General features: G+C 42.8%; 1 protein-coding gene across 5 annotated transcripts in view; it reads left to right on the forward strand.

Moving 5' to 3' along the window:
• Positions 1–12682, forward strand: part of ME3 (malic enzyme 3) — a 201515-nt gene that overhangs the window by 21772 nt on the left and 167061 nt on the right. For 2 of the 5 annotated variants that reach the window (XM_081282422.1, XM_081282424.1), the window contains exon 2: positions 1081–1105. The exons of 2 other annotated variants lie outside the window; for them this stretch is intronic. Coding sequence is in view for 1 of the 3 variants with exons in the window: in XM_081282419.1 (XP_081138545.1) it covers positions 4604–4636 (33 nt within the window). In the remaining 2 variants the exon portion in view is untranslated. Of the gene's footprint in view, positions 1–1080; positions 1106–4588; positions 4637–12682 lie in introns of those variants that run through there. One more of the 5 variants, XM_081282419.1, reaches the window with a different exon arrangement.

Consider the following 12682-nt stretch of genomic DNA (forward strand, 5'->3'; position numbering starts at 1 on the left):
CTATCATCATTGGTGATACTGAATCTCATCTTTACTCATCCAGACACCGCCGTAGTCTCCTATTGATTTCCTTATCTTGAATTTCTTCTACCCCCAGTCCAGCGTCTACTTCAATCTCTACCTGATGAAAATTTTAAAATAGGAACTCTTTTTTAAAAAGGTTTTTGTGGATCTCTCCCATGCCTAGGACAAAGTCCAAACTCCTTACACAATACACAGTGCCTTTTTGGGAACTGGGGGCAGTCTGAGTCAGGCCTCAGCATCTCTGCTCCCCAGTATGTGCCCCGTGCCCAGCCACATCAAAGTCACAGTTCTCAAATGCAGCCCAGGCTCTCTCTCATTCCGTGTCATGATGTGCTTTTCTCCTGCTTCTCCTAGCTCTGACAGTTCTCACATCGATTCCTTGACAGCTCCAGACCAAATATGGACTTTTTCCATTGTGCCTCCATGTTCATTCCATTGCCATGACCTTATCACACCCTGTAGTGAATCTTTTTCTTTTATTTTTATCTAATGTACTGTAATAGGGTCCTCCTAGGACAGTGACTACTCCATCAATTTTTGTAGCACCAAGCACCTAGCTTCCCACAAACAGCAGATGCTTCATACTATTTTTTGGTTGAATGACTTAATGAGGACTCACTAAAAGTCCATGTGCAGAAATTAGCTATGTGTACAACCCAACCACTGTTAATCTTGAGACCCTTTGGGGATTCTAGATACAGACACTATGACTGTATTTTTTTTCTTGCTCTATTTTGTACTTTTTTCCATAGAAAAAATCCAAGAATGATAGGGAGCCAATAACAAATCCTTGCTACACCCCTGACCAGAACTTTAGCATCTCACTTTCTCTTTAAATACATTCCTGTGGTCTCAAAGCGCCCAAAAGTCTAATCTCAAAAATCTAATCTTAGACCTCACTCTGCTCCTTACCAGTTACTGGGTAACTACAAGAAGGCACTTAGAGAAAAATAGACATCAACAATTTTAGGGACACTGTCACATGTCTTTCTCACTTAATCCCTATAACACCTTTTAAGGTAGTTATTTATCAATTCTTCTTCTTCTTTTTTTTAGGATGAAGAAACTGAGGATCTGAGAAGTTAAGTAACTTGCCCAAGATCACACACACACAGCATTCAGAAAAGCCAGAGTCAAATTCAGCTGTGATTCTAAAGCTTGTGCATGTTCTGCTTGACTGTGTCCTCTCCAAATCTCAGTTTTCCCATCTAAATCTCACAGGAGTAGTGAGGGAAGAATGGCCTTTCAAGTGCTTCTCTCAGGTTTCCTGTGTCTGCAGGTGTGGGCAGTATGGTCACTCTGGACTTTCACCAGGATGACGTGTCTCCTGAACCAGTGCTGGCTGCAGTGGTCAGGCATTGCTCAGTCACTCCTTCCCAGTCCAGGCCATGCCCTCAGTCCCTCTCTTTGCAAGTGTTTACACTATGCCATGTAGTGTCCTAAAGCACTTCACAGACATTATCTCATTTTATACTTTATAAAATCCCTAATGGGCAAGTGCCATAATTATTCCCCATTTTACAGGCCCCCGAGGCACAGAGAATATAATACATTTCCCTTGATCTTGTGGGGGATTTAACCCAGAAAGTCTAATACCAGACATTCTTCACTCTATTCCCCAACCACTACCATGAACCCATTTCTTCAAACTCTCAGAAACTTCAGGCTTCTGTGAGGGCCCTAGGGTTCCTTTCTGTAATTCTCATGGACTGATGAGTGGTCTCTGCCATCTCTTCCTAATGCTGTGGCCACTTTAGCCACAAGTTTTCCCAGGACAAAGAGGACCAGGCTAAACAAAGCAGACCCAGAAGAACTAGGGAGGGAAAAGATTGAGCCAACAGAGATCCAATCCCAGTTCTGCTGTTTAATCAGCGTGTGCTTGTTCATCAACTTCCATAGGTGTTTCCTCATCTATAAGATGGGTATAACATCATTAAGTTGTTTTAGGAAATGACCCATGTTCTCTATTATATAAAACCTTCATCTTGGTCAGTCATGCTACCATAACAAAATCTCATACCCTGATCTGGGTAACAATAGATGTTTACTTCTCCTGACCCTGGGAGCTAGAATCTGAGATCACAGTACCAGCATGGTCAGGTTGTGGTTAAGGACCCTCCTCCTGGCTTGCAGGGGGCCACCTTTCACTGTTTCCTCACATGGCCTTTCCTTGGTGTGTTTGAATAGAGAGCAAACTCTGGTACCATAGAAGGACACAAATCCTATTAGGAAATCCCTGCCTTTGTGACCTCATCTTAGCCTCATTACCACCTCAAAGACCCTACTTCCAATCAGGAGTTAGGGCTCAACATAAGATCTTGGGGAGAATAAACATTTCGGTGCACAACAGCCCTCAACATGGCAATATTTATCTTCACAATGTTAAGGAGGAGTGGGCAGAGGAAAAAGACTGTAAATTAGAGAGGAACATAGGGCCAGTTACTGAAACCTCCAGTTTTGGAGACATATTAAGGTCACATGCAAAATTCTTGTGCTTCAAGCCCATAGGAAATTCCTTATTTTTTTGACAGTGCATGGTGCCATCCAGTAGCAAGAATTACCACTTGAAGTTTTTTGTTTCTTGGTGTTTTTGTTTTATCTCAATAAAGATGGAGAATTCTGTCTAAATTAACTGTTATTGTTCCTTATCAACAATCACAGCTTCAGCTTTTTCTAGGGGAGCAAGTCAAGGATAGTATTCAAAGAAACCTTCCAAAAGGTTTCCCAGAGAGAAGACAATATACAAACCAGCTGCTATCTATCCCCCCACCCTGGCAGCATCCTGCCATTTTCAGAATAAAAACCAAAATAGAAAGACAAAAAAAAAAAAAAAAGAACCATTTTCTATCATGGGAATGTGATCCTCTCTGACTTGAGCCTTTGGGCACAGTAGACAATGCCTCAGGTAGGGGACTAAAATGCTACCAGTCATTCTTTGTTTTTTGGATAGTGCTCTTTTGTAGGCACAATAATTTATTTAAAACTCATGTCTGCAGCTTTGCTGTGAGCTAAGCGCCAAGTAAGATGGAGAATCCTGTGATGTGATTGTGAACTAAGAAGACAGGGAGTCTAGGTTTCAAGATGCCCTCCCAAGGGGCTGCCGCCCACAAGCTGATGCGATCCTCATGGTGAGGATGTCAGGATGCACTCATGGCTGCTGGCAGGTTAGAGTAAGAAGACAGTCCTGGAAGGGATGACAGTGGTTCACACGGAGAGAGGAGACTTCTCTGAATACCTGTCACAGGTTTTCCACCTTTTTCTTCCCTCTTCTCTTCCTCCCTCCTTTTTTTCTTTTCCTTTTTATTGGTGCATTATCATTATACATCAGAGTGGGATTCATTGTTAAATCTTCATACATACACACAATATAACAGTACAATTGGGCAATTTAATTCCCCAGTACTCCCCTCTTCCCTTCCCCCCTCCTTCCTCCATCTCCTTCTTCTACTGAACTGGCCTCCTTTCTGTTTTCACTAGATTTCCCCCCAAGCTTTTTGTTTTGTCTCTCTCTCTCTCTTTCTGTTTCTACATATAAGAGAAAACATATGACCCTTGACTTTCTGAGTTTGGCTTACTTCACTTAGCATGATTTCATTCTTCTTTATGGCTGAATGAAACTCCATTGTGTATGTATATATACCACATCTCTTTAACCATTTAGCTGTCGACAGACAACTAGGCTGGTTCCACAGTTTGGCTATTGTGAATTGTGCTACTATAAACATGGGTATGCCTATATCACTATAGCATGATGACTTTAATTCTTTAGGATAAATACTGACAAGTGGTATAGCTGGGTAACATGGTGGTTCCATGCCTAGTCTTTTAAGGAATCTCCTTACTGATGGCTGCACTAATTTACAATCCCACTAATAATATAAAAGTGTTCTTTTTCCCCCATATCTTTTCCAGAATTTACTGTATTTGTATTCTTATGGTCTTCCTCTTCCTTTCCTTCTTCTTCCTCTCTTTAGGTTGAAATAAAAGAAGAAAGTGTATTTAGGAGAGATTTGGGGACTGAGTTGATGCAATGTATGAAGTTGAATAGCTGAATAAGGAAATTATAGTTGCTTTTCTCTCCTCTATCCTGGACTTGAAAGGCAGTGAGGTGGCAGATCTGCCCAATGACGTGAGCCCATGGCTCTGCACTCCTCTCAGCTTGGCCACTGAAGATAAGCCAGTCACATAACTGCTTGGAGTCCAAGTTCCCAGCCTACGTGGTGGACATGTAACCTCACAGCATCACCATGACAACCTAATCAAATGGCAAATGTAAATGTGGCTTGAAAGGCATAAAAGTGTTGTTTATATTGACTTTAATTACACCATCCACTAACACTCTTGGAGCATCTCCTGTGTGCTGTTCTAGGCATTGTACATATATTAATTCATTGATGTCTCATACCTTTTGATGTCACTTACCTTTTGCTCTTATTCCAATTTTTTAGAAATTGAAACTGAGGCCCAAAGAAGTAAATTGCTAAAATTGAGCTGGGAGTCACATCAGAGCACTCTGGCTGTAGATTCTGTATTATTGATCCCTCTTCTATGAACAGTACTTAATTGCACAGAAAGAAGTATGGGTGCTAATACAGTAGACAATGCCTCAGTGGTATGTACTATTCCTTGGCTTCAGTCCAGTCCACTGGGAGCTAGAAGCAGCACACAGCCCACATTCTTTGCTGCATCCCTGGGATATCACCCACCTCCAAGATTCTAAACTGTCTCAGATAAAATTCAATTCCTTCCTGCCTATTCCCAGAGACACTCAAGAGTGAGCACCTTGATGCTATAACTCCTTCTATCCCTTCCCACCCTCTTGCCCATGTCCTGTGAAGGCGATAGAATTTGGGGTTCCTCTGGGTGAAGTGGGCTGGCTGTGAAATAAAGGTAAGAAAAGAAGGTGGCAATTAAACCACATGACACAGAAAGTAATTTTAGAAAGTGAGGTCAAGTTCCACACTGGAAAGAGAGAGCGAGAGCCCGTGTTTGCTTTATTTATATATGGGAGAAACTTTAAAGGTTTTCCGTAGAATGTTCTTCTGCCAAATAAGGTAGGAGGTGGGCTGTCCAGGTCCAATGGGACATGTCCAATCCCAGAGCTATGAGAGCAGCCTTCCTAGCCCAGCAAAGACTGGAGTGGTGCATTGTGTATCCATTAAGTAGGAGAGACCACAAAATAGCGTGCAATGCCAGACCAAAATCTCCTTGGCTCAAGGCCAAGTGAAGACACTAAATAGCTCAGGAGTGGCTTCCCACACCACCCACATGTTCTCTGTCCCAAAATTCTGTCAATTCTTCCTTCCCAGTGTTTTTCACTTTTTGCTTCCTGGTGCCACCATTGTGGTCCATGTGTCACTGCATGCTAATTGTCAGTCCAGAACTCTTCTATCTGGTCTCCCTGCTTGCTGCTCTGCTCCAGTATCAGTTTGGCCCCACACCCTATTGCAAGATGTTTCCAAAGGCTTTGCTCTGTCCTGAATTGTCCTGTTTGGAATAATGTACAGCTTCCATTGCCTGACAAATGAAATTGTCTTCTTAGGCTGTCATTGACATCTCCTGTGATCAGACTTCTCCAGCTTAGCTCCCCCATTACTTCCTTTCACCCCTTGATCCAAGAAAGTACAACTTCTCACTCTTACTGTCCCTAAGTTTTTGCTTTTGCTTAACCATTCCACCTTCTAAAAAAACCTTCCAAACCCCTCTATCCATTTGTGTCTAGAAAGCTCAATGATTCCATCACGCTTCATGATTTCACCTGATGTATATGCTGTCTTCCTCCTTTGGGATCCCCTAGCACTGTTCTTTGTTGCCATCTGGCTTGGGAAGGGCATGCACTTTGGTTTCAGAATCTGCATTTTTAGCCCAGATCACTGTGTAGGTACCTTCCTCTCCTTTGCTACCACCCCAACAAATCTCAACACCGTTCAACAGCCTGTCTTCTCTCTTATATTCTACCTCCATGTCCTCACTTTCTAGTTATTTTAATGTAGACAGTGAAAGTTGGCTGTTTTAGTCAGCTTTTTCGCTGCTGTGACTAAAAGACCCAGCAAAACAATTGTAGAGGAAGAAAAGTTTATTTTAGGGCTCATGGTTTTAGAGGTCTTAGTCCATACACAGCCAGCTCCAATCCTCAGAGCTCAAGGTAAGACTGAACAGCATGGCAGAAGATGTGGCAGAGTGTCATGGCTCACATGATGATCAGAAAGCAGAGAGAGAAAGACTACACTCTCTAGATACAAAATATATACCCCAAAATCATGCCCCTAATACCCACCTCCTCCAACTACACCCTACCCACCTTCAGTTACCACTCAGTTAATCTCTATCAGGGGATTAATTCACTGATTGTGTTAAGCCTCTCACAACCGAATCATTTCTTCTCCATATCTTCTTGCATTGTCTTACATGTGAGCTTTTGGAGAACACCTCACATTCAAACCATAACAGTGGCATTTAACAGCAGGGTCCCTACAACAAGTACTATCTGTGAGTCAGCCAGCTTTCTGTTTCTGTGACCACAACACCTGACAAGAACAACTTAAAGAAGGAAAAGTTTATTTGGGCTCATGGTTTCAGAGGTTCAGTCCATGATCAGTGGGCAGCTCAACTCTGCGCCCAAGGTGAGGCAGACCATCATGGCAGAAGAGTTGGCAGAGGAAAGCAACTCAAAACATGGCAACTAGCAAGCAGAAAGAGAGAGAGCACTCTGCTCACCAGGAACAAACTATAAACCCCAAAGTCTCACCTCCAGTGACCCACTTCCTCCAGCCATACCCTACCTACTTATAGTTACCACCCAGTTAATCCATCCAAGTGGATTAACCCACTGATAGGCTGTAGCTCTTATAATCTAATCATTTCATCTCTGAACATTCTTTAGTTGTTTCACAAATGAGATTTTGGGGAACACTTCATATCTAAACCATAACAACCTAGGTTTGAATTCAGGCTTTGCCTACCCAAACTATAGGACTTTGAGAAGACTATGTAAGCATGCTGTGCTCAGTTTCCTAACTTATAAAATAAGGTTAATAATAGTATCCCTCATGTGGCTATTACAAGAAGTAAATGACCTAATGCACATGAAGCTCTCAGAACAGTACCTAGTATATGGAAAGTGATTAAATATCAGTTTGTCACTGTGTTATGCCTGTGGTCACATCTCTTTTGTGTGACAATAAACTAATTGGTGACTATAAAGCAGTTTTAGATTTTGCAGAGAGGAGTTTCTGTGGTCAAAGACAAAAAAAAAAAAAAAAACCCTCAGCCAGGCCACACAATGCTTGATGGTGACTCAGTGGTCATTACTGACATACTTATCAGAAACCCACAGCATTTTCCTGTGGGAACCCTCAACATCCCAACACTGTCCCTGGGCATGGGGCCCCATGTGGTGCTCTGAGAGGACAGTGACTAAGTGCTGCCTCTTAGCCATGGTGACTGACTCACAAATTAGAGGGCTGAGGGAAGTGAACTCTGAAAGCCCTTCGTCCCTGTACATTTCCTGTCAATACAGCCCTGCTGCAGGGCCTGGGCTTCTGAGAAGGAGGAACACACAAGAGGAATTTGTGCAACTGCCAAGTGCCAAGTCTCCCGAGGGGAACTGCTCACCTTCACCACCACTCATCACCTGTGCTCAACCAAGGCCTTGGGAGGGTGGCTCTGCCCCTGTGGGCTTCCTTCCTTCACCATGGGTAGATGTTATCACTGATTTGGCCAGCTGTCCAGCACATGGCCAGAGAATCAGTGCATGTGGTGCTGGAATGGAAAGGTATAGGGTAGCTCCTCAATCTGCAGATTTGGAGACTGAAAGTGAGCAGGACAGTGAACAGAGCAGTCAAGACTGGAGCCCGAGGACTGATGCCCAAGTAAGTCTCTGTGCTTTCTAGGAAGTCCTGGTAAAGTGAAAGAATAAATCTAGTGACTGTGGTGTGAGGAATAGGCAGAAGGAGCACAGGGAAGCAAGCCCCAGGTATGCAGCCCAGCAGAGCCTGCTCTTCCCACTTCCACACAGTGGTCTAGTTTTACTTCTTGGTTCCTCCATTACTATCTGGGGTCAGTGAATTTCCCTACTATTTCTCCAACAAACTGTGAGGCCCAAGTAAAAATGATCGCCCAGAAAAGGCTCCCAGCATCTCTTAAACTCATCACTGATAGGTACCAGTCTACACTACCATGGCTTTGGAGTTAGGCAGGTCTGAGCTAGCATGGCAGCCACTATGGGTCTGTGGGCAAGGTATTTAAGTTCTCTGAGCCTCAATTTCTTCATCTGCAATATTCTGCAGTGCAGTGCCTATTAGTAGTAATAGTACTTATCTTTTAAGAGTTTCAGAAGCATCAGAATTACTTGAAGAACTTTGAAAACAAAACACTCGGGCTGGGGATGTGGCTCAAGCGGTAGTGCGCTCGCCTGGCATGCGTGTGGCCCGGGTTCGATCCTCAGCACCACATACAAACAAAGATGTTGTGTCTGCCAATAACTAAAAAATAAATATTAAAAAAAATCTCTCTCTTAAAAAAAAAAAAAAAAAACACCCTGATTAGGTAGGTCTGGGAAGGAGCTGGGAAATCTTAAAAGTTTACAAGGAGATCTGATCTACATTTTGATTTGGGAACTACTAACCCCCTCGTTGTCCATAGTATCATGAGTGTGGTTCTAGTTCTCTCACATTGTTTCATTACCTACAAGTTAGAGAAGTTTTGTAGGTGGTCTGACCTTAGCTTTGGAAAATCCTGACTCAGGTCTCTAAATTATCTATTCTTCTTAATGAGCTACATCCCACCAAGACTTTATTGTGAGAGAAGGGGAAGGCAGGAGGGCAAAATGGTTGAGAGCTAGGATTCAGTATTGGAAATCCCTGTCTTCAAATCCAAGCTGTCAAATATAGGCTGTGTGACCTTTGGCAAATCATTGAATCTTCCCAAACCAAGCTAAAGGACCACCATTTTGAGACTGCTTGTTAAGCATTTTGTTTTATCCCAAACCTACAATTCAGTACATAACAGCCCTCCCCCAAACCCAATCTTCTTCTATTCTTTGTTTCCCAGGGCCTCAGGTCCCAAGTCTGGGCTCCTCTTGGTCAGTTCTTTACCCCAGTGTCTTCCCGATTCTTGCCCTTTCCACCATCCTTGCCACCTTCATTGGAAATGAGGCTTTCATGAGCACCTTCTCACCACCTGCAGGCTTTCACCTTGCTCCTTTCCAGGTCTTGGGCGGTCCCAGATCAGCCTGCCTGAGAAAATCATGATTAACATCTCAAGCTTCCTTTCAAACCTGTGCTGCCTCACCTTGCCCACAACCCCCAGCAGTATTGCACGGCACCAACCTCAGGTCTGACTCAGGTCGCTAGCATATGACTCAGACTTATTAACATGATTATTCAAGAAACAACAGCCATTTCTGAAGAGAAATACTGGAGGTTGGTATTCCAAAAAGATGCCAAGGAGTGCATTTTCTCCAGGCCACAGGCCTGATTTGATCAAATCAGCTTCATCCTGTTGATTTCTTTTAGCATTTGGACTTGTTTGAAGCAAACACTGCAGGAGGCTTGGGTTTTACCTAAAATTATGTTGCTTTTGGGCTTGGAAGGTTTTGTTTAGAGTACCACGTTGCTATTTAAATTCTTTCTCTGGAGCAAAGAAAAGTTCAGGAACACATTCCCAGTGATCTGTGGAAACCCCAAAATGGCACAATCCATTGTATTATGAGAGTCATGGAAAACAAAACTGAGGTGTCCAGCTCCAGCCACTGGGGTGGGAGGCCTGAGCCTAGAAAGTCTAGCTGCCTTTGCAAAATATTTCAAGCGAGTGTTGTCAGCCAGGGCCTCCTGATAGAATCCATAGTTCTGCTGCTTGCTCTTTTTCCCTTTATTGGTAGCAGAGGTAGCTCAAGTCTTTTGTTCATATGCTGTTAGGAGGGCCATGAACTCTCTTTTAAAATTGGTCAAGGCAGTGAAAGTTTCATCAGGAGACTGAGATCTTTATCCGTGGCGAGGAAGACATTGTTTATAGACCCTCTGAAGTTCCTCTGGTTCTGGAGTTCTGAAACAAGTGTTTCAGACTCAGTTGTTCAGACCCAGTTTCCTCTTCTGTATGCTTCATACCACCTCATTGTCATGCTGCAGGTTAGCAAAATTCAACCTCAACAATTCTAATTTAAGCTGTTAATCACATGCAACTTCAATCAAAAATTTTCACCCATCAAAGCTAGCCAGTAGTCACCAGACATCAGTAGGTGGTAAGTCCAGCCAGCAGTTCTACAGGCTGCCTCATTAAATAAGAAAGATTGCCTTGCTTACAATCTCAGATGTCCCTGGCCTGTGTCTACAGGGCCACTCTTCACCTCTCAAGATAACTATTAGAACACAAGTCTCAGAAATCATCCAAGGCAGTAAGAACTGACTTTAATATAGGAAGACAGTGTAGACTGGAATATTTTTCTATCAAAGAGGAAAATTTACGGTAGTTTTGTCTTCACACAGTGCCTAAGGCTCCAACTGATGAAGGAAGTTAGAACCAGTAAATGCACCAGTGTTGGGTAAGAGGAATGTGATGCCTCTACCCATGGGGAGGCATCTTGTCCAAAGGGGACGATCTTGTCCAAAGCTTGACATTTAGTCAACCTTCTTTTCTCAGCTGAAAGAATTATTCATTTGTTTTTAAACTGTATTTTAAAGTTAAAGGCTTCTTTAAGAAAACAAATAAATGAATACAAGGCTGCCTCCTTTTCTCAAAATGTGTTTTGAAACCCTACAGACAAAGCCATGCCTCTGGGAATAAATAATCCAGCTGCTTTAAATGTTATGACAAAGGAATACAAGTTCAGGGACATGAACTCAGAGATGCTAGACATTCTCATGACCCCAGTGAGAAAGATAGTGGGGCTCTAGTTTCCAGGGCTGGATTTTCTTTCCCCAAAAGACAAATCATCAGTCAGGCCCATTGGATTCTCTGTATTACCAGTCAGCTTTTCATAGGAACAAGGGACATGCATGTGGCTCCCAGGTCTCTCTTTGCAGAGCCTGTGTAATTGGAAGTGTTAATGCAGGACAACAAGGATTAACAGCAGACTGGCTCCAGGTTTGGGGTAATCAGATAATGCCCCATCACCTCCTTCACGTTTGATTTTTTTTTCGTCCCTATTTGCCAGTGGAAAAATACTAGACCTATAGTCTTCTCTCCACGTGAAGTTTTTCCTTTATCCTTATAGACTTTTCTATAAGTAGGACTGTAAAACTGAGGCTTGGAGGCGCAGTAATTTACAGTCTGGATTTCTGTTTCCTGACTTTGGTTACCAAGCCCATTTCCTTCAAAACACAGAGAGGTGACCAGAACAGAACCATTGCTAGGAGCTCTGGTAAGACTGATGTCAGGATTGAGAAATAGGCCCCATTATTCAATAGTCTACAAACTCAGGATAGACTAACTATAGGACAATGGGGCTCAATAGTGACTGCACCTCATAATCACTTGAGGAATTTAAAATAAATACTAATGAGGTCCCACCTCCAGAGATTCTGACTAGATTAGTCTTGATATATGGCCTGGGCATTAACATTTTTTAAATTTTTAAAATATGTAAATTTTTAAAATTTGAAAGCCATTGCTTAGGAAAGACAGACCCAGTGTCTTAAAATGTGGACCTCTGCTGTCCCAAAGGCAGAGCCTTGTAAATGCTCCCATGGCACCAACAGTATTAGCAGGAAAGTGAAATGGGGACAGGGAATAGGGCTCAGCCATAGCTGGGAACCAAACCGCCACACCAACTTCCCATGGTGATTGTTGTCAGAGCCAAAAGGTTGACTCTTTCTCATATGCTGGCTTATAATTGAGTACTCAAATCTTATCTCTCCAATTGAATTGTAAGTTCCCTCAGAGATATATGCCAGCACCCCAAAGATGCCCACCATCTTCCCCTTTAAACTATATGACCTGGTGGGCAGGACCTGAGTTATTCTTCATCATCATAGAGCACAGGACTAGGCACATGGTGACTGGGCATGGAGAGGTTCTGGAGAACATTAATAAGAGGCATAGACATTCTGGAAAAGCAATATTTCCATGTTAATTCATCCCAGAAGCCATTCTGCTTTTATGTCTGGAGTTGGGAATGTGATTTTGTGTGGTGTAACTAAAGCTGCCCTTTACTTGCAAGTCCATAGGCTTTGTGCCACACATTCAGCCTCCTGTACCTTTTCTTTGGTCCAGGTACACAGGCTTCTGCTGTACATTAAATCTGTGAGTGAGAATGGCCTTGTTATAGGAGCCGTGAGCATATTCACTGGGTCCTAAGGGTTGTGATTTTGAGGTTGATACTAAATCCTTCAGAGTCAGGAGAGGGGGCAGACTTTACAAGTCAGCAGAACTGCCAAGAATGTGCTTGCCAAATGGCTGTGTACATAATTCCCAGAATCTTGGTAATTTCACTGTGTCTGATTGAAAAATTATATTTGTGGTCTTGGGCAAGGAAGAATAAAAGAATTGCATTTAATATTTATATGCATATGGGTAGAGAGGTTTTCACTGTTTGAAAAAGTCCTCCTTCCAAAGTTGAACACCATAAAAGACAAGCAAATGTAGTTAAAGTTTTTAGAAATCCAGCACAGTCCTTATAGCCATGGTAGAGAAAGGGGATAGAAATGGGAAATTGAAATTT

The sequence above is a fragment of the Spermophilus citellus genome (genome assembly GCF_964194105.1).
Source record: "Spermophilus citellus genome assembly, chromosome: 2".
In the NCBI taxonomy this organism is placed as follows: Eukaryota; Metazoa; Chordata; class Mammalia; order Rodentia; family Sciuridae; genus Spermophilus; species Spermophilus citellus.